The 26,435-nt window shown below is 42.3% G+C and overlaps 1 protein-coding gene and 1 long non-coding RNA gene across 3 annotated transcripts; one reads left to right on the forward strand and one right to left on the reverse strand.

The window, feature by feature from the left end:
* On the reverse strand, positions 1-26,320 carry LOC125971126 (uncharacterized). Of its 2 annotated transcripts, XM_049724102.2 has the most exons (5): positions 26,205-26,320; positions 17,015-17,302; positions 16,546-16,953; positions 4,337-4,465; positions 1-411 (listed from the first exon to the last, which is right to left on the reverse strand). In XM_049724102.2, the coding sequence occupies exons 1-5, from the start codon at positions 26,278-26,280 to the stop codon at positions 179-181; spliced, it is 1,134 nt and encodes a 377-aa protein (XP_049580059.1). In that variant the 5' UTR covers positions 26,281-26,320; the 3' UTR covers positions 1-178. The 2 variants fall into 2 exon arrangements, with proteins under 2 accessions (XP_049580059.1, XP_049580060.1); XM_049724103.2 differs by lacking the exons at positions 1-411; positions 4,337-4,465 and adding an exon at positions 12,414-16,482.
* Positions 21,673-23,046, forward strand: LOC137840377 (uncharacterized). The gene is made up of 3 exons (XR_011086993.1): positions 21,673-21,812; positions 22,419-22,472; positions 22,779-23,046. It is a non-coding gene; the product is annotated as an uncharacterized lncRNA (long non-coding RNA).
* Positions 26,321-26,435: the final 115 nt, after the last annotated feature.

The raw sequence follows: 26,435 nt of genomic DNA on the forward strand, positions 1-26,435 counted from the left end.
AAAAGTGAAGACAATTTGCAATTGTAGTATTGACATAAAGTCGATGGCACAATTTTTCAACAAACTGATAAATAGTTTTCAAATCAGACTAGTAAAAAAAATAATAAAAACATGAATGGTAATAAAAATCTAGCAACATCTCCATTTTTTCTATATCTATTTCTTAAATTTTAAATTTTCAAAAAGGTGAATGGTAATAAAAAAAATTAACAGCATCTTTATTTTTTAAAAGTAAAGACAATTTGCAATTGTAGTATTGACACAAAGCACAATTTTTCTTCACGGACCACTGCAGGCCAAATTTGGCCCGCGGGTCTAAGTTGACGTCAGGTGTAAAACCAGCTCGGCCGCTTTCGGAACTTCTGCAGCCCTGCCCTTGAACTGTGTTCCGAGGGAATAGTCTCATCCTCTCTGCAAAAGTGGAGAAAAAGAAGAAGCTATTATCTGAGACGCCGGGCGATGATAGAGAACTCAGCCAGGAAAATTAGGCCGAGGCGGACCAACCGCACCAAAGTTTGTTTGCGCGGTGACTTTCATATTGTTTACGTGTGTGCTCGACGTTTGCTTAATTTGCCGTATACGAGCCCCTCACTCGGAGCAAAGGAAGGATGCGATTTACATTTTTTTCTCCCTGCGCATGCACATACAGGAGCGGCAACAAATAAAAAAAAAAAAACCTGCACCTAAAAATAAAATGACTTGAGAATTAATTAAAGTCAGCCAGAGCGCGGCAACAAACAGCGTCGTCCTATTTAGGGCTAATATCAACTTCAGCTAACTAGTGAGGGGAACTTGTGATTGATGGCATCTGTCACCGTTCCTTCTCCTGCGTACCTTCGATCGGAAGCAGCGGTTGCGGATACACAATGCCTGATCTTTTATTCCTTTATTTAAATTCCCATCGATTGAATGGAGTGATCAGAGGCGTTGCCCTCTCTGGAAGAGCTTAATCTCTCGCTGACACATGGAAGACTTGCCGGACTTTGATGATGCAGCTGCCGTATCCTTTCGGGCTTTCAAACAACTCGGCGTGCACCGCTACCTCCGTCAGCTGTCTGGAGAACAATCATTCAGTACAAAGCACTGTCAAGGCTTCAGCAAGCACAAGCTTCACCCCGCCAGCCTCTAATTCAACCCCCCTTTGCTTCTCGCTCAGCTGCAGTGCACTGTGGGATTGGTAAGCAAATCCCTGATGCAATTAGCGCTGCTTTCAGAGGCCACGGTTTAAGCAATGCGGCGGAATATGCTACCGCAGTGCTCTTGGGCTTTGTCATGTTAGCACGTGGTGGCTCGCTAAAGCTAACGACAGAATTGTTACAGAAATCGGGGTTTTTCTTTCTTGGTTTTCGCAACGAACAAAAGAATCACATTTTCACGTCAAACAAGAACGCTAAAGGCTAATTGCCGGACTTTTCGAGGAACACAAACGTCCCAGGCTGAGGATACAATATGTATACATTTGAGATGAACAACCATTAAAAATACATCGTCTGTACTTCTTTTCTGAGTACGCGCGGTACTTACATCGCTAAACGAAGGCAGTCCAGGGGGTTGTTTTATTGATGGCTCTTTTGCTTCTTTGCACTCGTTAAGGATAACGTAATTAGCCTCTTCATTATCCCTCTGTGGTTATGTTAAAGAGGTTCAGCATATGTGCGTGGATGCCGTTAAAGCTCACTGCTCTTGTTTACGGAATGTTTTTATAGCACAGCTATAGTTTTGAGGCGTCTTAAAGCATTCTTCTTGAAAGAATCGGCCCAGAGACATCCGATCGAAACCCAACGAGACGCTGATATATTTATCCCTCGAATAATCCTCAGGTGTGACTTCTTCTCCATTAGAATGATAGATTTGACTTGAATAACACCCACATGGCAACGGATGTCACAGCGGAAAAATGAGCCTGTGTTGTCACAGCAGGGATAGAATGTCATCTGTGTATCAAATGTGATCATCTTCATGGATGTGTGTACTTTGGGTTTGTGCACGCAGCCGTGCGCCGCGTCTCGTAATGTCTTTTGACAGCCCAGCGCAGCCCCATCCCTCACCGTGCGGGCGCCTTCCTCCACCTGGGAAATGACCAGCCCTATCTCTCCGACTTGTCATCTACTCCATGTCAGTGGAGGCTTCACTCCATCTGTCTTTCCGTCTGTCCATCTATCTATAGCTATCTATAGCTATCTATAGCTAGCTCTATCTATCTATCTATCTATCTATCTATCTATCTATCTATCTATCTATCTATCTATCTATCTATCTATCTATCTATCTATCTATCTATCTATCTATCTATCTATCTATCTATCTATCTATCTATCTATCTATCTATCCATCCATCCATCCATCCATCCATCCATCCATCCATCCATCCATCCATCCATCCATCTTGCTAGCTAGCTATCTCGCAATCTTGCTAGCTATCTCATTAGCTAGCTATCTCGCCTGCTAGCTCACTAACTAGCTCACTAGCTAGCTATCTGTCTAGCTAGTGCTCTAGCGATCTACGGTATTGGTTCTTTTTTTTCCACTTAAACAATATGTGGTTGAATTATAACTTAAAACCACAAAAATTTGTACACCTCTGTAAGGGGCCATAATGCCGGCCAAAAGTCACATTCTACTGCTCACTAAATCATACTTGCAAAGAATTGAGAATTGAGGTGGCGAGGGTCTGCATTTTTCTTTGAGCAAACAGTGTCTTCACTTTTTTTGCGTTCTCAGGTGACCTCGTTCAATCAACTGGGCCCTGTTGATTATTTGTTTCCATGTAAACTGGGAGGCAACAAAATTTGTGTCTTTAAAATTAAGCAGTGGCAGGCAAAAGTGACAAGTCATTGTCTGACAACATTTGTGAGCATGTGAATCACTCCTTGATAAGACCGTGAGGATTAGAATAAATTACAATAATACAACTCGAAATCCAATTTCGTGTAATACACAAGGAATCACACAACAATGGAAAACATAATTGTATTTTTTTTGGGGTGTATTTACTGTGTAGTTTTTTGCAAGGGATGCATTTTGTCTTATTAAAAGCAACACTTTTATATTTCAGGAGACATTGTTGCATACTGAAAAATATTCTTATTTATCTTGTATGCATTTTGCAGCGTTGATCATATTTAAACATCCTTTGGAACAACCTGCGCTTTTTCCGTCAAAGAACTTTGGCGCATTGTGTTGGCTGATGCAAAACTAATACCCCCATCCTTTGACTGCGCGCTCGGGTTTACAAAATAAACACTGCATTGCTAGACATTGTCTGTGCTGACTTTTGCTCTTTTCAAGGGAATTTTTCTACAATTAAAATTGCCTCTTTTTTTTTTTGTGCTAAGCAGTTTGCCTGCGGGCGTCAAAGTGGGGACCTCAGCAAACTTGTTGTTTTCTCAGTCTCCACCGTTTACCTCAATTCCATCATCACTGACAAAGTGCTCGCATAACTTCAAGGCCGAGTGTGCATAAAACAAATCATTCCGCCGTGTCAGCAGATAATGTGGGCTTGTGATGCAAATCTTTTTGCCACTTATTTTTTCCCAGTACATTAAAGTTGCTTTTGCGGCACATGCTTTGATGGCATGTCGCAAAAAAAAAAATGTCTGTGTGTTTCTGTGAGGAAAAAAAAAAAATCGTGATTAAGTGGCTGTTTGTTTATGTGCGTTTGTTAAAAGTTTCCGGGTGGAACATCTGTTTTATCAGCATATTTCTGACAGTAAGAAGAATCCGGTTGTAAGAAAACACTCAACTTCCACCCATTGACGCCGTTTATCGTCGAGCGACTCGGCCCGGGCCTCACGTTCAGCCGCCCGCCTGCTCGCTCTTTAATTATGATTAGGCTTCTTCACACGGCTCGCCCGCCTCATCACTCAATTACCTCACAATATTGATTTGTTCCCGCAATAACCATCAAGGATGCACGAGCAGGAAATCACGGATATGCGCTATAATATGATGAATGAGCTTTGATCCAATGTTACATTAAAACGCCATCATACGCCGCTATTTGTCACTGAATTGATGATCGGAATTAAGCGGCTCGGCAGGTGGAACAAGACGCCTTCTCCTATTGGCTTGAAAACTTCTCCGAACTATCGAGTTCTTTTATGTGTACTGCACTTCAGAAGTATTGTTTTTTTTTCCCTAGAATATACTTGATTATATTGTTTTAGTGCGGTACTGTGCAAGCTTGGGAGCATTTGGCGTAGACGTGGCCAGCTTTCCCGAGGCGAGGGCCGCGCTGAGCTCCATACGGAGGGAGGGCCTGTGCCGGGAGCCTCGGGGCCACGCGGTCCCAGGTCAGCAGATGGGCTTGTGATTATTATTTCCAGGCTTGTCTTACCTGACCACTTCCTCACTCCATGAACAGCTGTTTCACTCGCTTCAGTGAGACGCGATGCAAGCAGCCATTTTTCTTCCCTTCGTTCTTTTGTGGATGGTATAAATCTTGACGGTGACCCTGCTCTGGGTTCTGTGTGGAAAAAAAAAAAGGGAACATAAAAATATAATTAAAAACATTAAAAATATATATGGGAATAAAACAAAAATATTACAAAATAAAAGTTGAAATAAATGCAATAAATAAATACAAATATAAATATATAAAGACAATATTAATGTATGTATTTTCATTTATTTTTCTAATGATATTTTTTTAAATTTGTCTTTCACTTTAATTAACTTTGGCAATTTTGGTCCTCCATAATAAATGCGGTCTGATCTTCAAAACAAATCTGCCATCTTTAAAGTGGGATATTATATAACGTCAAATATATGATTATATAATGTCAAATATATGACAAATTTCAAAAACCATTTCATCAAGTGATTTCTCAATAAAAAACATCAAAGTCAAAAGTCCCTCACAAAAATACTCATAATCATCATCATGAGACTTTTTAAAAACTTTATGCAACAATGTATCTTTCCCATTATGCTGATTACCAACACACCTAAAAATACAACTCGGCGAATGTAATTACGTCGATACTTTGTCATCCGGCGGATTCGGATGATCTTTATTCCTTGACAGAACGTTCATGTTTCACCGTGATGCATCAGACGTAGGAAGAACATTATCTTTCCTCGGCTTTTTCTCGGGTCGAGCAATGGCGGCGTGGATGAAACCTCTCTTTAGCCAACCAATTTATCACACCGCAGGGGATGTTGTTGTACAGCACCTGGTGTTCACACTATTTCTGTGTTCTAAGTGTGCTCGGTCCAAACCATTTGTTCTCCAGCCCACAAAAGCTTGCAAGGCCTCATTACTGCCCCATTATTCTTTCTCAAGGTTTCGCTCCCATCTTATATTTTTCCGTTCCCCTTTCTAATTGCAAAGTAGAAAATCATTTGAATGCTTATGTGAAATTAAATTGCTCGTATGGTAAAGTAGGCCATGAACAAAAAAAAAAAAGCATCAAAGCGCCATTTAAAAAACACCCAACCGGCTTGAATTTTTCATTAGATCATTTCGAAACCTTTTGAGAAGGTTTTAGGTGGAACACACCAGAAGACACAAACTGCATCAAAAGTATACAATCAAAGAGCAAAATTCTTTTCCAGAGAGAACAAATAGATAAAGTAAAATAATAATGCATACAATAAAGGGGCGGAGTTCTTCACCAATGAGGAATTGGAATTTTCACCTTTCAAAACAGTCTCTGGGTGCTATGTTTAAAAAAAAAAAAAGAAAAAAGGTCCTTGTCGAGAGATAAAATACACCCGTAAGGTCGGGCGGCCGCCTTTCAACGCCGAGGCCTTAGCTACAGAGCTGTTGATCCAAGGCTTCTTTTCATGCAGCCGCTACATTTGGATTCCCGGCCCCTCCCTCAAATCCCACAGTGTGCTCTCAAGGAAATGCGTGGAAATGAATTATGGAAATTTTTGATGGGAAACTCGGCGCATTAGTGTTTCATTTAGCGTGCTCGTATCCAGAAGCGCCGCTCTGACCTGCGAGGGAAGGCGCTGGAAATATAACTCTCCGTGGCGGGGGAGCCCACAGGGGTGCATCTCCCAGTCAGGGCACGAGCCGGTCCATTTATCTGCTAGTGGCCTGTGCCCGTCTGATACAAGTTCTCTCACAGGTGGATTTATCACCGCTACCCGCAGCTGCAGGCCTACCAACTCAATTCAGGCCTCAATATTTTATAGCGACTAAGCATGGCAACCTCTGCTGGCTCTCCTCAACCTCTCCGGGGTTTCCTCTTCTGGACTTTTCCCCTTTCTGCTCCATTTTACAGCAAGATTTGAAAATAAACTGGATTGTTCTTGCTTGTTTTGTGTTTTACTTGCTTGAGAATAAATGAGAGTAAGATTTTCACTGATTTGGCTGTAAAATTGAGATAAACAACTGCCGTAAGATGCTAGGCGGGTACTCACAGCTAGCTAGCTAGCTAGCTAATGTCGTTGACCTGTGCCATTTCATACAACAACGGCTCAACGACCTATTAGCGCTCTTAATTAAAGAGTAAAAATGACTTCAGCTATTGGCTCGGCCTCAATAAATTATTTAGCAAACTATTATTTTAAAGTTAGCCTTTGCGTTGTCGGTGTTATGAGTCAGTTTGTAGCTTCCTTGACATGTCTCCACAACCATTTTACTACTACACAATGATGGCAGAAACCTCGATGAGGAGAAAAATTCCATAAAGTGAGATCATTCTGGTCACTCTTAATTCCAACCACTCGTGATTGTGCTATCAGCTTGATTTTGATAAAGTTCCCTTTTAAGAAATACGCCACCAAAGCCAACTGGTCTCCATGTAGGAGGCAAAGCCTTCCGCCAGTGGCAAGCTGGTCCCGACCTGCAAAACGTGCCCTCTTCATGCTTGAGCCACACCTCCACTCTCAATCCGTCACACCATCCTGCCGTGCATACCTGGCAAACGTCACAGCAGCGTGCCAAGAAAGATTTATACCTGGTGTTTGACCTACTTGAGTTTGTGTCTATATTAGCGAAGGGAAGTGCTTGATCGGGGGGGGCCTTCAAGTTCCCTGGTCTTACTCTGATGCATAAAGACGATGGAAGCGGCTAATTTAACGAGCAACAGTTGTCTCCTTGGCTTCTACAGATGGCACACCGTGGCTCAGCTCAAAGCCGTCTGGTAACATTGGCTTCACAACATACGCGTCATACAGCTAGCATCTCATACCGCGCAGATGCTAAGTTAATTCACTTGAAATTGTTCGGAGAATGTCCAACTAGATGCATAGATAAGAGGTCGCTCAAACCTTTACTGCAAAAAAAAATTGCAATAAGAAACATTTTCTGGCTTTTTTTTTGCCTGCCACTGAGACACATGTTGATGAATTAGCTTAAATTTACTCTCACCCGTGCTTTATGTAAATCCTCATGGAAAAGTTCCCACTTGCACAACATCAACATTACACATGATATATATATTTTTTTTTTTTACCAATGGCGGCATTAAATGACTACAGGTAAGTCACTTGGCACCGAAGCGAAAAATAATTTGACGTCTGCGGAATGAGACACGGGAGAAATGTATCGCCGCGCCGCCTCATTTGCATGATAGAATAACCTTCCTTGTGTTTGCGAGCAAACGAAGCTAATGTATTCACTGTATTTGTGGTCATGCTCCTCAGCTTTTATCACCCAGAGACTAGCGTTAAATCACCTCACTGGGGGAATACGTCGCAGGAAGAAATGAAGCGGCTTCTGGATCTAATGAATTCCCGGGAGAATAAACATACCTTTGAATAAAGCCCTAATCGCAAATTAAGTGCTTGTTGCCGTCATACCTTTGTAGAACATCCCCACCAACACCGGGCCTGCCAATGCGCCCGTTCAAATTATTTCCTAGCAACAATGAAGCGTAGATAAGCGGTAAGCTAGCCGCTCTTCAGCCGGTCCGTGTTTAAAGATAGGGGGGGGGGGGGGGGTTATTTCCAAACTAATCCCTTGTTTCAATCCCCACTTCATTTACGGCGAGCCCGACGAGGTCGAAGCGGAATCAGGCGACTGCGGGAAGGTCACTTGGGTATGTCTCGTTTTCCCGCTCAAATACGCAACGGCTCGTAGCGTGGTGATGAATGGCGGCGCCTGTTCATTATCGTGTTTTTCCTCCTCGGCAACATGGCTACGCGGAAACGAGGTAGCGTAACGGGCGGAACAAAGACGAGGCTAAGTTTCTCTTAGTGATATAATCCCACTGAGCCTTCTTTGAAGGAGTTCTTACACCGGGAAGGTGGAGAGGGCAGATTTTAATCAATAGAGGAAAACAAGGAGCTCAGGGGACGTGAGGAGTCGAGCAGTCAGGATGAAGATTAAACGCCTCTGTCGAAAGTACGCTTGGTTGATGTCAGAAAGCCGGGGTAACTTCAAATCCATCTATCAAAGGGGTATCAAAGTGTGTTTTTCGAACAAACGCCGTGTTATATGACATGTATTCTCCCTTACAGCTGTAGGTGAGCGGGCGGATCATAAATCATAGCAGACAAAGCTCAGCTTGACCTCTAAACGTCGGGCTATTCCGACGCAGCGTGGATCTCGATAGGTACAGGTTTTATTTTAACAATGGAGACGCAATCCCGTAAGAGCGATTCTACATAAACAAGTTCTTTTTTCTGTACTTCTCGAAACTTAAGAAGTGAGGATGCTCTGAGCCGCCGCTCAACTTTCAACAGGGCATGAAATAAGGTTGGGGAATGGGGAGGAAAAAAAAAAAAAAAAAGATTTGCACAGTTGCACGAAAAACCTCAGCAAATGTAGTTTGGAGCATCATCTAGAAACACGTTTCCACTTTTGCTTGGTTTAGCGCCGTGGAGTTCAGGTGTGATCAGGTGGACATGGTTGAAGGTTATAAACTCAATCGTACGCATGGAGGTTCTCACAAATTCAGTCAGCCTAAAATAAAAAAATAAAAACAACCATATCTAGGGAACACGAGGCTATTAAGATGCAGTGATTGAGGCTGTTTAAGGACTTTGTGCCTTTTCTTTTGTGTTAATTAGAAGCTGGCAGCCATGTTGGCTCCAAGGCTGGATTTGCCTTTGATTAAGAAGCACTCATGAGAAGAAGGCCCAGCGTGATAAAGCCACACTCAGGCAACAGGGACCCCCCAGCTGTATAAAAGCAAACCTTCCTTCTTTCCCCCCGTCTCCCCACAGATTAGGGAGAAGAACCTAAAGAGCCTCCATTTGTTTCTACCAACTGACACCAATATTTGCAACTGATGAAGATGTCCTGGACCCCAACCTTAGCTGAGAGGACCCGGGTCTTTGCTGAGAATCAAGGGTCACACTGCGAGGGGGGCTCCGTTGAATAATTGATCAATGAATGTGCGGTGAAAACAGAAAACACAGCTTAGCACTATATTTCCCCTCTCCCCCTTGTAATGTGCATGGAATCCCACGGATCCATCAGCTACATGCAAAGCTCCGCTGAGCTGAGCTGAAAGGCCTTCAAGTTCACTTCAATTATTCAACATCCCTCCAAGATTATGAATTATTGAGCTAAAAATATGTTCCATATACGAGCATGTGCTAGTGGTCCGCGTTACTCTGTAGCTATGCGGGAAGTGTGTTTGTGTGAAGCAGGCAAACGTCGGAGCCCAGAAGTGATTCAAATGCGGATGAAACCTACGTCCACGCTCGTGGCTTTAACGGAAGCAAATGATGAGATGCCTTGGAATTTCATTTTTTTCTGGCTGTCTTCTTATAAGATCCACCCAGGCCTCAATTCGTCACTTTTGGCTTGTGCAAAAGAGGGGGAAACAGATGATGTGATTAATTATCAATAAGTCCCTCAGCAAATCAAAGCCAGTTTGGCAGCTTATGACAAAAAAAAAAATAAACGAGGCCAAAAATGAGACGCCTGCCATTCGCCGCCATCTCTTCATTGGCCTCCAGTCTCATCCACGAGGTGTTTGAATAGATTGTTCCAATATTTTCATTGCTGATTCGCTCTCACGTTTTTGAACTAGAAAGACAGCCAGACCCTAAAAATGGCGGAAAAAAATGTTTTGTTTTGTTTTTTATAACTAAAAGTGTATTCATTAAGAAAAATTAAATCAAGGCACCCTGATATGTCTCAAAACGGGGTAAGTTTTGCACAAAAAGCGAGCCTTCTTCAATTTATACGGTATCAACTTTGGATTTAATTCGAACGGCAATTTAGAAAAGTCATAAAAAATTTTTAAATATGAAGTAATCACCTTCCGCCTATCTGACGACTTCATATAAAATGCAGTAAAAATGAATAAATAAAAATGAATACTTCACCATGTCTTCTCAAAATTTGCAAAGAAGCAAACCAACAAATTTTTTTTTTTTTTACAATCTAAGACCAGTGAGGCACAAGACCGATTACATTCCCCCTTCAGCCCATCACAGAGTCTCTAATAAGCTTCTCCAAGCGTGGAGGCAGACATGCAGATAGCTACTCATTATCCTCCCTAGCGGCGTTGGCCGAGCATTCGCACCGTTTGCGGTCAACCTCTTTTTTTATTGTAGGGTAAATATTTACCTAGTAGAGACGGACGGACGGACGGACGGCCCTCACGCTCACTTTACCATGGATCTTTTGATCGGGATTTACAACTATCTGGGGAGCTTTTCTCACTGAGCAAAAATGTGGTGGCAAACTGCCCCGAAAAAAATTTTGCATTTCGATCAAATCCTTGAGGAAAAAAAAAATTGCATTTTGATCAAGTCCCCTGCATTGTGCAACACATTGTGATGGAGCGGTTGCCATCCTTCATCCGTCTATGACAGGCTCGGGGAGTGAGCTAGCTCTCTGGGGTAAAAGAGGCTCATTAGGCAGCCACTGCCTCCCAATAACCCAGCTGGGTCTGAGTGCCAGCAGACCGGGCAGCCATCTTTCTCTTCATCTCGCCGTTTGTGTGATCGGCCAATCATGTCGGGTTATTTACATGTATGTTGACGAGCTGAAATCACATTGTCGGGATAAGTGGCGAAGAAATACAGCAGTTGTAGCAACCCTCACCGCTTTTTCAGATTTTTTTTTTTTTAATGATGTATAGAATTCTCTCTTGGGTACCATACTTGCACCATGTGGGGGAGTTCTCATTTCCAGGGTGAATGATTCCTTAAAGAGGTTCTCAAGGCTACTGGTCACATGCTTGTTAGTGCTCTGATGAACCATTTTGCCTCCCTTCATGTTCGGATAATTATATAGTCAATTAGCAGCCTCTTGGAGTCTGTTGCCTCCCAGCTTCTGTTTTATTATTGATATTCTTGCTTAGTTCTAAATCGATTTGAATGAATGACAATTAAGTGATAGTTTGCGATTTCTTCGGCAGTCTCGAGCTGATCACGAACGGCAACAAGCGAACCATCGATAAAATAAAATAAAACGGAATATAACGAGACAATAACAAAGAAGTACAGTCCTTGCCGGGTTCAGTTCTACACGGAATGAAGCATGAAATATACTTGATGCAGCATTCCTGAGGGAACGTGGCGATGGGGGTCTGCTCAAATTACCGCCTCTCGTCTACCAAGGTTGGAGACTAGCATGTCTTCAAATTAAGGCTGCTAAGCGCCAGAGTCAAATTGGAATTCCCATTCTATTAACAAGTCATGCCCGGCAGCAAATAATGCCAAATGGGCCCCTGTGCGAGAGGAACGAAGACCATTATAGGGCAGAAATGTGAAGGTACTGATCTATTTGCTGAAGATAAACTTAGCATATGTCTCCCAGTGCTGTCTTTGCAGGATCTGTAACAATCACAACGTCTTTTTGGGAACTTGATTAAAAAGACGTGTTGAGATCAAAGTGGAGTGCTCGGTGCGGATGTGATGGAATATTTTTACGGTGAGAAAAAGGATAATGCGTTTCCTTGACAATGGAACGTTAAACAATGCAGACAGTCTGTTTCAGCACTTTTATAATTAGCAAGACGCTGGAGAGAGGCGCTTGCTACGTTCACGCACTTTCAGAAATATAGGAGTCCAATTTTGCTCAAAGTTCAGTACCATCAAATTATTTATCAGATCTTCAGTTAAATGTTTGGAGCATTTTTAAGAAATAAATGTAAATATGTACACTAAAATGTACAAAAGTTGGAATTTGAAGGATAGTGTCAAACGACAATGGTGGATTGGATCACCGATTCCGGATTTGTGGTATTTTATAACTCAATTTTGATGTAATTGCACCTTTGGTCACTAGATGGCAGTACACCATTGCATTTAAAACATTTTTCAAAGACACTAATGAATCCTCTCCCACCCTGTTCCTTTTTTGCAATGTATTATTGATGTATACTTTGTGATTACAAGTTAAGTTTGTAAAATTTATTTCTCACCCTCTCTCTGGAAGGCACAAACAAGCCATCTTCCCTCCCGAGAGAAGGTGTCGCGGCATCCGGCGCATCCATTACGTTCCCTTCTTGTCTTTCTTATTTAAAGCTATTTGGAGGCTGACAGCTCATCTGGGTTTATATCAGCAGACAAAGGGATGTGCCATCATCCAACCACATCAGGCATAGAGAGGCAATCACACCACGGGCCGGCCATGTTTAGTCATGGTGGATGGTAGCGCTGCTCCGGTTGCATTTAAATTTCAAGATGAGAGACGGACATATTGGGATAGTCATGCAGTGTTTCACACGGGTCCGCTTCACTATCTGCTTCCACCATGCCGGGAGATATACCTGAGCACTGTCAAAACCGGCACACGCAATAAATGGCTAATTTAGTTTGGACACAAAATGGCTGCCGAAGCATGTCAAGAAGGAAAAAGATACAAGACTACTAATCATACCGTTTTCGTTACTTTTTCTTTTGAATTCAGTTCATTCAGCGCTAGTTATTAGTCTCATTTTAAATCTCTTTCGCTCATTTATAGCCAAACTGTAAATGTCAGTAAAAGTGGTTCACCTCTAAAGTGCGATCACTTAAGGGAACGCGGATGCGCCGTGCATGCAGGGAGGATTTTTTTATTTTTTTTTGCTATTACCAAAAGGATTATAATTTCTTTCCACTGTAATAGAATAAATCTAGTCGAGCTGAGTCAAAGAGGGAAGCTGATGCTGGCGGCTGTGTCTTTTTTTTTTTTTTTTTGGCAGACTGTTCTATCTGGGGCAGCGCAGGTGTAAAGGAATATTATTTTAACTGGCTTATTCATGGTAACAGGGCTGTACGTTCACAGGCTATCAAAGGTTTGCGGAAAAACAGAAATAGGCAAGTACGATTTGGAGCCGAGCGTGGCCGATAGCCAGGTTACTCTGAGCGTGTAAACAGGTTTTTTTTTTTTTTTTCTGTCAGTGTTGCACAGGTGTGTTTTCTCTAACCCGGTCTGAGGGAGATTGATGATTTACTGCCAAGTGAGGAAATGGGCACAAATGAGGAAGATATAAAAATTCTGTCTGCGTGCCCAATAAATGTGACCGAGTATTAAATTAGCAGTTAAATAAACTCCCTGTATGTTCTACAAACTTTAATTTGCTTTTTCTTATGTTATCAGATGTATGTTCAACACATGTCCAAAATAAATAATTATTTGAATCTTTTTTTTTTTCGTAGACTGTCCGAAAATCTTTATTTTCATGTCAAGTTAGGTTAAATTATTTCAAGGTAACCATGGCAACACTGTATGTCACAGATATGATGTCATACTGCCCAGTTGGGAGTTCAGCCAAAAGTAACTAAAATATTTAATTAAAAAAATAAAAAACTTGGAAGCGTTTGAGATGTACGAAAATTGATGCAGCTCAGTAAAGGACGAACTACAGTTTGCGTTTCTACTCGACGACATTTGAAGCACAAACTACATTCAAACTGGATCGAGCTAGCTCCCAGCCAAATCCGCAACCTCAGGAAAGTCACCTGGCGGAAAGTAAAACGCAAACAATCAGACACTTCCGAATAGAGTTTCACTTTCCAAAGCAGCTCCATTACTTGTGGACTGACTTCTTTGTGTAGCTACCTGGGCTGCGAGTTTATTTTTACCCTCCCTATGTCCCTCCTCATTCTTTAGCTGCTTCAGGAGATGGCGTTAGTTTGGCTTCATCTCTGACAAAAGATAAATGAGCTCTGGGTCCGTGGTGATCCACTATGGCTGCCAGGGGGTTCCAAAATAGCAAACTATTTTTCATATGGAGGGAAGTGATACAGAGCGTGCCGGTACAGCCGCTAACGTTTACCATATAACGACATGGCGGAACGTACGTTTCATTTTCTACCTTTTTTTTCCTTGTACTTTTAAACTTTCTATTTATTTTGTACGGCCGCGGCAATTAAATTTGATGAAGTAGCTGCTGAGTGCGAGTTTACGGTAAAACGGAGTGAGTCCAAACGTAAAATGTCACGTGCTAGCTTAACTCTCCCTCTGTGCAACAATTAGGGTGGAATGGATTTGATATCATCACAAAATTGGTCATTAATCACCTCTCACTGAGAGGCGGGAAAACAAGTGTTTTTACATCGGGGTGGGGGAAAAAAAAAAAAAAAAAATCCCATGTCAACAGGAGATCCACCATTGCTTGCTAGCAGCCAAAAGAAACTTTCCCATTTAAATGAGGAGCTACAGAGCTTCTGAGGCTCTTTGAAGAGATGCGCTTGGCACAAACAAGAGCGGCAGCCTCTCCTGTGTTTTTAACAGGCGAAACATGGCTGACACCTGATGGGTGATCAAACAGCAGCCATCTCTCCTAGCGTCGTCGTGGGAGCTCATCTTTGTACTGCGCGGAGAAATCTGCAGACCACGCTGCTGGGACACCCCAACACTCAATATTTACCAAAGGCTCCATCACCTAGCTGGCTGCACAATATTTGTAAAGGTAAATATATTTGTTGGTTTTGTAGCTTTTGCACTTTTGACTACAAGGCTGTCAACGCCCGGGATGGGAAGCCACCCACGGCAAGGAGACGAGATGATTTGCCGGCTAAATCACCTCAGGGGGTGGCGAAGAGCCTCGGTGGCACGTGGGCGCCGAGAGATTTTTTTTATTTTTTGTGGGCTGAACTCTGTGATGTTCATACAAAGGTCAAAGTTATGCTTTGGGGACTTGAGTTTTCCTTCTTCTTCCCTTTCTCACTTGCTTAATGACGCCTGGCTGCTCCACGCTAGCTCGTTAGAGCTCGTATTAGCATGCGTGCTACCCGATCACAGAAAGTCAGACTGGCCACAGAGGACGTGTACTCCGAGAAGACCTTTAGCTGTCACCGAGGTGAGATGATTTATGATTTATTTTGCCGTAACTCCCAGCTTGCACGCTGCGCTGGGCCCACGTGTCAACAAATGCCTAACGCTTTTCTGGAGGCTTTTATTCGTACGACTTCTTTTTGTCCGTAATTGGAACGAGGGAAGGAATTATTAAATAGCAACGAATGACAGAACTCCTGCGGCGCGAGATCCGCGGGATGAGGCTGACATGCTCGGCACACCTGGGCCTCCGGGCAGATGGTGAGGGTTGAGGGTTACGTAACACCAGACGAAGCCATATGTCTCCCAACCGCACAGAACCTTTAGGAGGCCCGCGCTTTGGCTTCCAAATGCACTCGGTGAGAGACCAGAGGGCAACGATGTGATGCTCCCTGATCTCAGACCAGGTGTTGAGCAACTTTCTTCTCTGCATTTGTTGGGAAGGAACCAGAAAAATCTCGAGTGGCGGCATAATGGTGTTTTTTGAAACAGGATGAATACATGCTATCCAATTTTATTTGTTTTCATGCTAATATTTTTATATAATTTTCTTTTTTTTTTTTTAAAAGATGTATCTTTGTACACCACTTGAACTCTGAATTACCTGGAAGTTTTAAATCACAAAATAATCTACGAGGGCAGTTGTACTGTAAGGAAACTTTTAATTCAATCGTCTTTTCTACATTCACTGTGCCGAAAAAAAGAGAAGCTAAAGGGGGAAGCAAAAAAAAAAAAAAAACACCTTCAGCAATCGACTCACTCTTAGCTAATTATTCATGGTAGATTTTCTTATTGTGATACATCTCTTTCGCAATAAAAGGCTTAAAGACACAAACGCACACAAGTGCGCTAGCTTGCGCACAAACGCTTTCAGAGTGACATTTGAGACGCTTTCGGAATGGCTATAATGAAGAGTCAGAGCATCCAGAGGAGATTAGCGAGCTAAATGGGAAACAATAGACAGTACAGCGCGGGACAGGAGGATATGATTCTTCATTGTGTTAATCACAGCGGAACAGCCCCCGTCGTCTTGGCCAAACAATGCCGCGGGGATGCTAATGGTTACTGCCAGCCATGACGAAGAGCGCGCTCAAAATGATTGATAGTCAGAATCATATCAAGGTGACTTTCCATCAGAGATTGCTTAGATTGATCGATAATAACTAGCTTAACTTTCAAAATCATTTATCAGCTTTAATTTTTGTCCAAAGAGACAAAAAGGGGGCGATCCTTGTTCTTGTCATAAAATTGTTGGGATGGAATATTCTGGACTGAATTGAAGAGGCCTTAAAAATGCGGCGCTGGGTAGATGCCCCGTTTAGAATGCAAATTTAGACTCAAAGCTCAACTCTGTCGATCTGTAAAAAAAATAAAAGGGAACATTAGCGACGATGAGCCGTCAGAATGCATGACGTTTGTACCTTGACCTGCGTCCCTTCTTGACTTTCTTTTGACGAGGATGACAAACACAAGGATGATGTATAATATCAAGAGGGAGACGCCTATCCTGATGATGTTGATGAGGAGCATTTTAGGGTCCGGTGGCAGCTCGGGGCCTCCTGCGTCCACCTCCGTGAATACGGCCGTGTACTGGACTTCGACCTTGACGGTCCCTTCCTTCACGAATTGGCACGTATAGTTGCTCACGCGGGACACAGGAAGCACCTCGAGACGGGAGACGCATTTGTCCCACTCAATGGGAAACATACTGGTTTGCTTGCCGATCCAGCGGAGAACTCCAAACCGGCAAAACCGGGACTTCTGGGAACACTCCAGAACCATGTTTTGGTCTCTCATTAGATCAGAGTCCAGAGGAGACAAGAGCTTCACTGCAACGAAGCAGGCGACCAGTGAAACAAGGTGATGACGATGTCGGATCAGGCGACTCACCTGTCATCACGCTCAGCTCAATGATTTTTCTCGAATGTCCATCTTGTTTGCATCTATAAAAACCAGCGTCCTCTTCCGTCACCAGCGCAATGTGCAGCAAGCAGTCGTTCTTCAGGCTGGGGCGTTGACTTATGGGCGAGATGATCAGCACTTGGCTGTCTTTCACTTCAGTTTCCGAGATCCTTCTTCTCTGACAATTTACGCTAGAACAGGACGACGACGAACAGCAAGGCAGGGAGACCGGGTCCCCGACCCTAGCGTAGATAATTTCGGGCCGGCCGCTAACCACTATAAGACACCACACAGAGAAACCATAAGATATGTTATGCCTCCCTGTTTGCACGCCCCTAGATCACTAGTTATGGATCGTGGCGTTCCCCAGGGCTCTATTTTAGATCCAATACTTTTTAGTTTGGACATGCTGTCACGCGATTGTATCATCAGTAAACCCCAATTATTTTTCTCTCATATACGTAATTTTCACAATTAAACTGATAATTACCAGATTTTTTGTATCTGATTTCTTTCTCGCCACATACAAGCATTTACATCAAATTGCGAGTCAGGCTCCCTACTATGTATGCACGCAAGTCATTGTTGTTCCCGTTATGTTCCTTGAGCTGAGCGTCAAAGCCGTGAAAGTGGAGGTTACACAATTTCTGCAGGAGAGATGAATCCAAAAGTCACCCACCTTCAAATTGAAGCAGAAAAATGAGAAGGAATTTCAGAGTGTTCATCTTCGGTCATCAAGTTGAGCTTTTGGTTCATGTCATTCTTTTGACATGACTTGTGACTTGTTCAAAATGGCGGAAGTCCATCCCTCCAGTTCTTCAATTTTGTTTATCGCGCGGCACAATGTTGGCATTAAAAAAGGGGAAGAACAAAAAGGGAGAAAAAAAACCCCGCAGGTCTTTGCAAGTGACTTATTTGAAGTCCAGTGTAACACAAAGATATTTACCATGACGCCGAATGCGCTTCAATGCTAGCGCCACCATGAGGAGTCATTCTGAATAAGCAGATGACAAGCAACAAAATAAAATTGACACTGATCTTGTGCATAATAAATGTCAGGAATTATTTTTTGTCCATTTTAAAAAGTCATTGTTGACATTTTTTGATCAGAAAGGTGTTTTGGCCCACAAGCGAGCGTTCAGATGTCCTAATCGATTCCCGACAAACGGTGCGACGCCAACGTGTCGTCACGTTGAGAGGCTTATGCAAACGCAGGTGGGAAGGTGATGAATTTTATTTCACCTGCAGTGAGAGGAGCAGATGCTGGAGAATGATTCAGCACGAGTGAAAGATGAGCATGTGTGAGGAGATGTTAAGGGACAGGCTAACGGACTTCATGTGAGCATGATAAAACTTAATGTTTGAAAATACAAATCAATTGTTGTTACCCAAATTGATGTTGACATTTCTACTTGCGACCACTTGGTGTTCTGGATTTATTAGAACGATTTTGGATTTTATGGTTTACTCTTACCGTCGAGAAAAAAAGTATACATGGGTTTTTTTTCACTATAAGGAGCGAAAGGCATAACCTCCATAAAATCCAAAATATCGCAGCGATCGATAATTTCAAAAATTTAAACCGGGATGAGGTGAAATGTGCACATACATTTAGGGGACTAATGGATTTTGTTTTTAAACTTAAAGTTTTTAAAGTAAGTACCCATTGAAAAAAAGGGCCTGATGAATTTCCTCAAATTTGCACAAAATAAAATCATCTGGATTCAGATTTTTCTGATTTTTTGGAAAGGTTAAAAAAAAAAAAAAGAAAATAATATGAGCTCACCAAACAACTCGTCTAATTTTTAATACCTAAACCATTGTAATCTTCTTCATGTAAGCATCTATTGAAAACACCTAATCCAAAAATTCCTTCTACCAAAGCAAAAACTTTAATTATTTCTCGTTAATCACTTTTTTAAGGAGACAGAGAAAGCGGCGAGCGTGATCAATCCAAACATTAAAGACATTACACAGAAGAGAGCCTTGATTAACCATCTCCGCCTCACGCGCATTCTTCAACGTGGAAAAACACTTAACTTTTCTATTCATATCTAACCATTTTTCAAGCACCGTAATGCCGACATTGTTTATTTTGAAAAGGTCATTAGAAGCGTGCGGTAGAAGTAGGCTGTGATTTGACGGAGGTAGAGGGAGGGAGGGAGGGAGGGAGGGCACGGTCGGGCTGACTTATGGACATCCAACAGAGAAGGAGCCTCTTCATTAGCGCGGTGATTAAAATTGATGGGAAGCTACGCGGCTCCGGCTCCTCTGAACTCCCTGGAGCATAGCTCTCATTCCACGCTCATTTATTTGGGATGTTGCGTTGATCAATAAAAAGGTGCCTGCTTCTCACTATGGGGTCTGGCTGGGGAGGGAAAAACAAAAGAAAAAGACAAACAGAGAACAATTCGGGATTTGGGAAACCGGAGGGAGCAAAAACAAATGTTTGACTCTTTTCCTCGCTGTGATTTTTGTCGCTGCTTTTGCTCTCATTTAGTTTTCAAACTTTCCGGAAAAAGGAACAAGTTCAAAAAGTTGGCTAGCATTCATTAGTAGAGTCGAAGCATTTGGAAAAATAATCAAATTGGGATTTTTACCGCCCTCGTTAATCGCAAAATCAAGCTTGACAAAAGTATTGGGACACCGTAAGACAGCTTTGATTGAATTAGCATTTTTTTTTCCTCTTAACACCCCTAGAGGGCACTCTTTTGGAAAAAAAATCCACAAATTAGCTATAATTAGCTAGTTAGCATAAATTCCAGATCCAAAATTCGCGACATTGAAGGAAAAATGGACAGCCTGATCAAATTCCCTAACATGAAAATCATTCTGCTGAAAAATACAGCTCTGGATATTTGTAACGTATTGAAAATGAATATACTCCACTAAGTCAATGTTTCCCAGCCAATAAAGGAGACTTTTATTAGTTTAGGGCATGTTAATTAAAATTTAGTGCAGCCTTGGTGGCTGGAGTAATGTACTAGCAAGAGCACAGAGCCACGGGAATTAATTTTTGTGCACTGGAGCGCTGCCAGATAATATGCAGACATGATGAACACAGTCCAGACTGTCTTTGTCTGGCCACTTCTGCTCATTGGAGTGGCCCGACGCTACCCGCTGCTCGGCCTAAACAAACACAGATGATTGGGGTCATAGGTCGGATGCATTTGCCGTCGTTCGCAATGTGTCATAGTTGACACGGTTTGAATTGTTGAACTTGTCTGCAGCTCTCATCGTCAAAATAAACTGGTGACATTGCAAAAAAAGAAAGTTTGTACTTCTCGTGAAATCTGTTCCTGTTTCGGACATTGTTGCTTTAAAAACCAAAGTGCCGACCAAACAATGATCTTTGGCGTTTAACCAATTATACATTTCCGGTAAATATAAAAAGTCTACACACCCCTGTTCAAATGTTACGTTTTTGTGTCTTTAAAACCCCAGCGAAATCATTTCATGTGACCATTAAGCCGTTCAACTCAACTGAAAAAAATGAGGGGTGAGATCATGCAGTTGCGCAAGTGTGCACACCCTGTGTTTAAAAATCAACCAATCACAACCAATCGCTACTGCCACTCATCAAAGTCGGATTAAACAAAGTTCAGCTGTTCTAGTAGGCTTTTCCTGACATTCTTACATACGGGATATAAACAGTTTCGGCGGGTCCCAGTTATAACGTAGATAACGTTACATCGGGCTGTTTGAGTGACGGCATCGAGGAGGTTCGAGCACTTGAGTGTTCGCTAAAGCGCATTCATATCCAAATATGCTAAGAAAGGATCAAAAAAACATGTTGCTCCGAGCTTTATGACATGTAAATTGAGAACAATGCTATTTAAGAGAACAAAAATGACTTCTTTTGACTTGAGACCTGCGACTCCTCTGTGTGGACAATTCAAGCTTCGCCGAAGCCAGCGGGTTCCGGAGAGAGAGAGAGAGAGAGAGAGCGACAGAGTGCAAGAGAGAGGGCTTTGAGGAAAGTCTTTTTGTGTTGGAGCCTTTGAATATCTATTCTTTATGATCTCTATTCCCTCTGCTGAAGTTCAGTGTGTGCATGTGTGTGTGAGGGAAAGGCGAAGGGTGGAAATCATAACACTGATGATGAGATGACACCAAGCATACTTTGGAGAGCAATTTTGATTCTTTAGACATTTTCCTAAAGTCAGACAAATATAACCGGAAGCTACGGCTGTATTCTTTCGGGCGGTCGCAACGGTTGTTATGACAGCGAGCGGTGTCAATCAAGGGAAGAAGTAAAATAAACATGAAACGGGGCGAGTTATATAAAGCTCTCCTTGATGTTCAGCATCATACCTCTTTACCCCTGGTGTGTGTGTTCTATAATGGCACAAAGTAAGGACGGCTTGGCGCTGCCTTTTTCATCTCCGCCTGCCTTTTGTTAGTCGCGTCGAGAGCGGCAACGAGCCAGAGAAGGAGGAAGGCGAAGAGGAGGCTGCTTGGGATTGGACCCGGTCCCTGCACGCCCAATTAAAGGAATCTTCTGCTCAAAAGACAGTCTGGCAACATGTGTTCTGACATTTGTCTTCCTGAGTGTTGTGATTTACCGTACCATGGAGCTAAAGGCTAAATTAGTAGCCGCCCAACATCAGAGACCGCACAGCGACGTCAGATTGGCGAGAGAGGATCAGAGAGGCGCCGCCGTCTCGTTTTCATCACGCCGTGCAGCGGGACGACTCATCAGTCCGACTCGTGTTTGTTGAGATGATGATACGAAAGCATGGGATGCTCATTGAAAGGATGATGATGACAATAACAGATCAGGAAGGCAAATGTACATTTCATTTTAGGGATGGAAGTAGCTAATGAGAGCCAATACAAAACATGACAGATTCGGGATTGGAAATTTCTTTCAACTAAATTTAGTCTTAAGCTAAGAAAATTAAAATACCAGTCATTTATGAACATTTCTGGTCCTTTAGTCGTTGTTTTCAAGATGGTCGGCGTACTACAGTTCTTGTTTTGCTTTTCCATGTGGAAATGCAATTTGGTCGCTGTCCAGGTGTGCATCTAGTCTAGAGGGATCCAGGGCTGAGGCCACCCCAAAATCCTTAACTATTTTACCATTAACAGTAGATTTTTTTTTTCCAACTAAAAAACAACACTAATTTCTTGCTTAATATCTAAACGCATCCTTTTTTCTGTCGACGACCCTCAAAAGAAAAAATTCGGCCACCCCTGGTCGAGACAAACGTGAAAACCTTCATGAATATTTAAATACCTGCAGGGCCAAACTAGAGTAATTATGGAAATAGAGTTGTGTTCCAGCTCAAGTGACGTGTGTCTCACAAAGTTTTGTGTTGTGAATGTGGGATTGTTTCCCCCCCCCCTTCTCACTACCTCTCCAGCTCTAATAGAGATCCTCCATCCCCAGACACTGCTTTGATGTCTTCCTGTGGGACCTACTTGTGCCACATAGGATCCTCCGGTAAGTCTTAGAACCAGGCGATAATAACGCTACTAATTACACACCTACAAAAAAAACTCAACCTTGCACTCGATTCACCTGCCTCTTTGCTCACCCGTCTTCAACTTTTGTTCAACGCTAATTTGTGAAGCTGGAGTTGGGCGGAAACGTGAGCGAGCTAGCAAGGTGAGAGGATGTTGCCGCAGCAGCGGAAGGCTGCCTTGCGGTCAGCAGGGGGAAGAAGACATCAGGCCTCGGGGAAAAGCTCTTAACTTCTGTCAGGCACCAATAACCATGCCATTTTTCATCTCCCACTTTTTAACACAGAAAATCATCCTGCTCTCAAGTCATAAGAAGTCCAGTCGCACGCCATCATGAGTCCATTCCAGCCCCGACTAACGATTCCTCCCTCGGACACTAATCTGGACTTATTTCATTTTATTTTACATGAGGGGTTTGGATGATAGCACCCGTTTGGAACCGGGATGGATGAAAATGATTAAAAGTCATCTGCATTTAATGTAAACATCAGCTCTTAAGTGCGAAGCTAATTTTGTGTTCAGATATGCAATTAAAATAATACAACATCATATAATGAGAGCAGAATGTCCCTTTTATAAATAAACATTAAATATGCCATGTTAGGCAAATCATTTTTTTATTACCACTTACATATGAATTTTTAATTCCATATATGGGCATATGATGAATTTTTAAATGTCCAATCCACTGTGATCAAACCGCAGCTAGGTGGTGCTATTGAGAGCAAAGCCTGGGAGTTGGAAAACAACAAAGTGCATCAGAGCTCACAAAAATCATCCAAAAATTCAACTGTGTAGCATTTTTTAGCATGGATATGCAAAATGTATGATTATCTACAATTGTTGCCCTTCAAATGACAGCAATGACTATTGCAGGTCTGCACCCACAAGGCTCACTATGTTGCCGTACATCACAACGTTTAACCCTTTGAACTGTCAGCGGCACTTCACTCAGCCTCCCTCTCGACACGTTCATCTGTCAGACTGAAATCATAAATACAATCATTTCCCTAACGTTGTCTCTTTATTCTGTCAACTTTTTCCAAATGTGAGTGTGCCTCTTCATTTCCGACACATGAATAAGTCAGAGATCATTAATATGTCTCTTTTATTACACAGCGGGATTCAGAATTGCTTGCCGAGACATGTCTACGCAGGGTTCGGGCTACTGATGTCCGATTTGTAAGGCTATGTCACCACATCCTTGTTGAAGTCATTTGCATACATCTAAAAAAAAAAAAAAGCCTTCACTTCGAATGTAAATCTAGCACAGCGGTCTATTTCATTTTACAATGTTGCATCTTTTTAATATTGCATTGAATAAAAAATAAGAATATATTTGTTCTGAGGACAAGCAATTAAAAATAAATTGCCTGAATTTGGACTTGTGGATTTAAATACTTGTGGATTTAAATATTTTTGGGGATTTCAAGATTGTGTTAGCGAAACCAGCTAATGTCAACATTAGCTAGTTTCACTAACACTAGCTTGAAATACAATAAGACTCATTTTACTTCAGTTAAATTAACTTTGTTTTATTTTAAATACTAGCTAATGTTGACAGAAATCTTACGTTCACGCTAAACTTATTCTAAGGCTCCGTTGACAAAAACTATGTTTCGTTCCTTCTATTGAAACTGGCCAGATAAGATTAAAATGGAAGCTCATCAGTCTCCTTGGCTGTTGTCTGATAAACTTTTATTTGAAGGGTGTTCTATCTGCTGTGTCTCTTGTGTCTTCCTCCAGTGCACAACCTGATTTGAAATATAGCCTTACATAATAAGGGAGAAAAATAGAGTGGTGTTGCGCCCGAGAGCCGGTGTCAGCTTAATCAATCATTTTTAAATGCGGGCGGGAGAGCTTACTCCGCTCACTTCACATCCTTCCTCTTTCTAAACAAAATGACAGCAGCATAATTCATTTTTTTCCTCAAAAATTAAAATTTGTCCTTGTGCCGTTTTGGTTCGTGTTATGTTTGTGCGTGTGAATGTCTATGCGAACTAGTTCAAAGTCTAATTCATAAATTTTAAAATGAACTAGTTCACCTCATGATTCATAAATCTCCATTTTGAACTAAGTTCATCAATCCAAAAACACGTTTACAGTTCAATCTTTCTTCTTCTTTGAATCTTCCTGTAGTCTGAATACCCTGTGGAACTGAGCTGCCTCCCACAGGCCGGTTCTGGTACTGCGACAGACATCTGTTTTGGGTAGGAGACTTGCAGAATGTCTGGTAAAAGGTCTAAAAATAAAATAAGTGGTATTTTTGTATCACTTAACTGAGCTCGTGATATTCTCTCGTGGATTTAATAGGTAAGAAGTGCAGGGGGGGGTCACACGGTCAAATAGTTCAGGGTGAAAAGGTCAAGGCAATTTGAAGGAGCTTAAGTTAAGCACAGGGAAAGAAACTTGGCCTGCTTGCTTGGCAGTCAAAGCTTCCCACTGGCTCTCTGACAAGAAGTAGGCCCTCGCCGCAGCGCAGCTCCTAAAGTTATACCGTAAAATAGTCTTGTTGGTGTGCAATACAAGCTGCTGTGGAAACATGAAGCATATCTGACAGGCCAATGAGTTATAGATCCTCTCTCGCGGTGCTCGTTTTCATTTTCTGCAACCTTCTCTGTCTGGCTCATCACTGGATATGCAATGAGTAGAATAACAGTCTGATACGATCTTGTATAAAAATGTCGTGAGCTGTGTAGGTTATCGGGTGAATTCTTCTGCATGAAAGCATGATGGAGTATTTTCAAATATGGGCTTCAGAAACGGATTCAGACAACCACATCGTGTTGTTTTTTAACAGTTGCTAGCACATGTGTGATTTGATTTTCTGAATGGTGTACAACAAAAAGTGATAGCTTGAGCAGAGGGAATTTCCTGTTTAGAGATTATTATCTGGTCAGTTTTGTGGACGAGGATGGCTCAGGGAGAACGGAAGGGCCATTACGAAATTATTTTTTATCTGGCAAATTTATAGTAACGGGTTTTAAAGTCTAACACATTTTTGCAGTTGTATTGTTTTTAACATTAACGAGTAACTATACAAGACAAAATTATGAGAATTTTAGAAATAGTACCAAGAAATTGAGCACATTGAGATTTTTTTATATCAAAAATATATCTATTAGCATTTGCACAGAAAAAAATAGACTTGTGGAATGTTCTGCTTGATTAATTTCAAGTCACATTTGGCAATCAATAGTTGAATCATTGAAATGCTCAAAGCAGGATCTTGCAAAGTTGTCCTGTCCTTCTAGAAAAGCTGCACTATATTTTCCCATGAAGTCCAAATTTAAAAGGACGGTCAAACAATTCCCAGAGGACATGTCACCGTCCACGTGTGCGTGTTTAAATGGGCGTGTGGGCTTAGTGATCACATGAGGCAGCACGCCGGTTTGAACCGTAGCAACACAGCCAAGCAGAGCATACTGGTTGCCGTGGCAACGCTTGACGGCAGTCGTTTACGACACCGTCTCAAAAACGTCAAGTCTCCTCTCAAACTGCTCTCTGGCCACTTTTAACGGAGAAACCCGCGTGTACTGCGTGTAAACTAAAGTACACGCCTTTCAAATGAGTTACTGCGTGTTTTTGAAGTATTTAGCGCCACTCAGAGGAGTTGTCACAAGTGCAGCATGGAGTTACCCTGTAGGTGGCATAATGGCAACCACTTCACGATGTTCAGTGACGTGTAAAGGTAGTAACAAGGTGCCATTACCGTGTAAACGTGCAGCGGCTCCATTAGCGTGGATTACTTGCAAGGCCTTGTGTATTCCTCCTTCAATTGGCAACATCTCTCCCCCCCCTCCTCCTTTCAGTTTGCATGAGTGGAGCGCTCACTAGCGCTGCCAGTGGACAATCAGACCCGCACACCCACCTCCACACACGCTCGCATTTCTCATTTTGTTACTTCTACTCCAAATTACATCGCTGAGGCTTGGTGGCGCGG

The sequence above is a fragment of the Syngnathus scovelli genome, chromosome 6 (genome assembly GCF_024217435.2).
Source record: "Syngnathus scovelli strain Florida chromosome 6, RoL_Ssco_1.2, whole genome shotgun sequence".
NCBI classification, from domain to species: Eukaryota; Metazoa; Chordata; class Actinopteri; order Syngnathiformes; family Syngnathidae; genus Syngnathus; species Syngnathus scovelli.

Bases quoted from the DNA above. Each gene is read 5' to 3' on its own strand.
- LOC125971126 (XM_049724102.2), bottom strand. From the start codon at position 26,280: ATGTTGCCAATTGAAGGAGGAATACACAAGGCCTTGCAAGTAATCCAC. The intron at 16,954-17,014 runs GTGAGTCGCCTG...GCTTCGTTGCAG, and splicing joins TGAGCTGAGCGTGATGACAG to TGAAGCTCTTGTCTCCTCTG. The intron at 412-4,336 runs GTAAGACAAGCC...CCACTTTTGCAG, and splicing joins TGGAGTGAGGAAGTGGTCAG to AGAGGATGAGACTATTCCCT.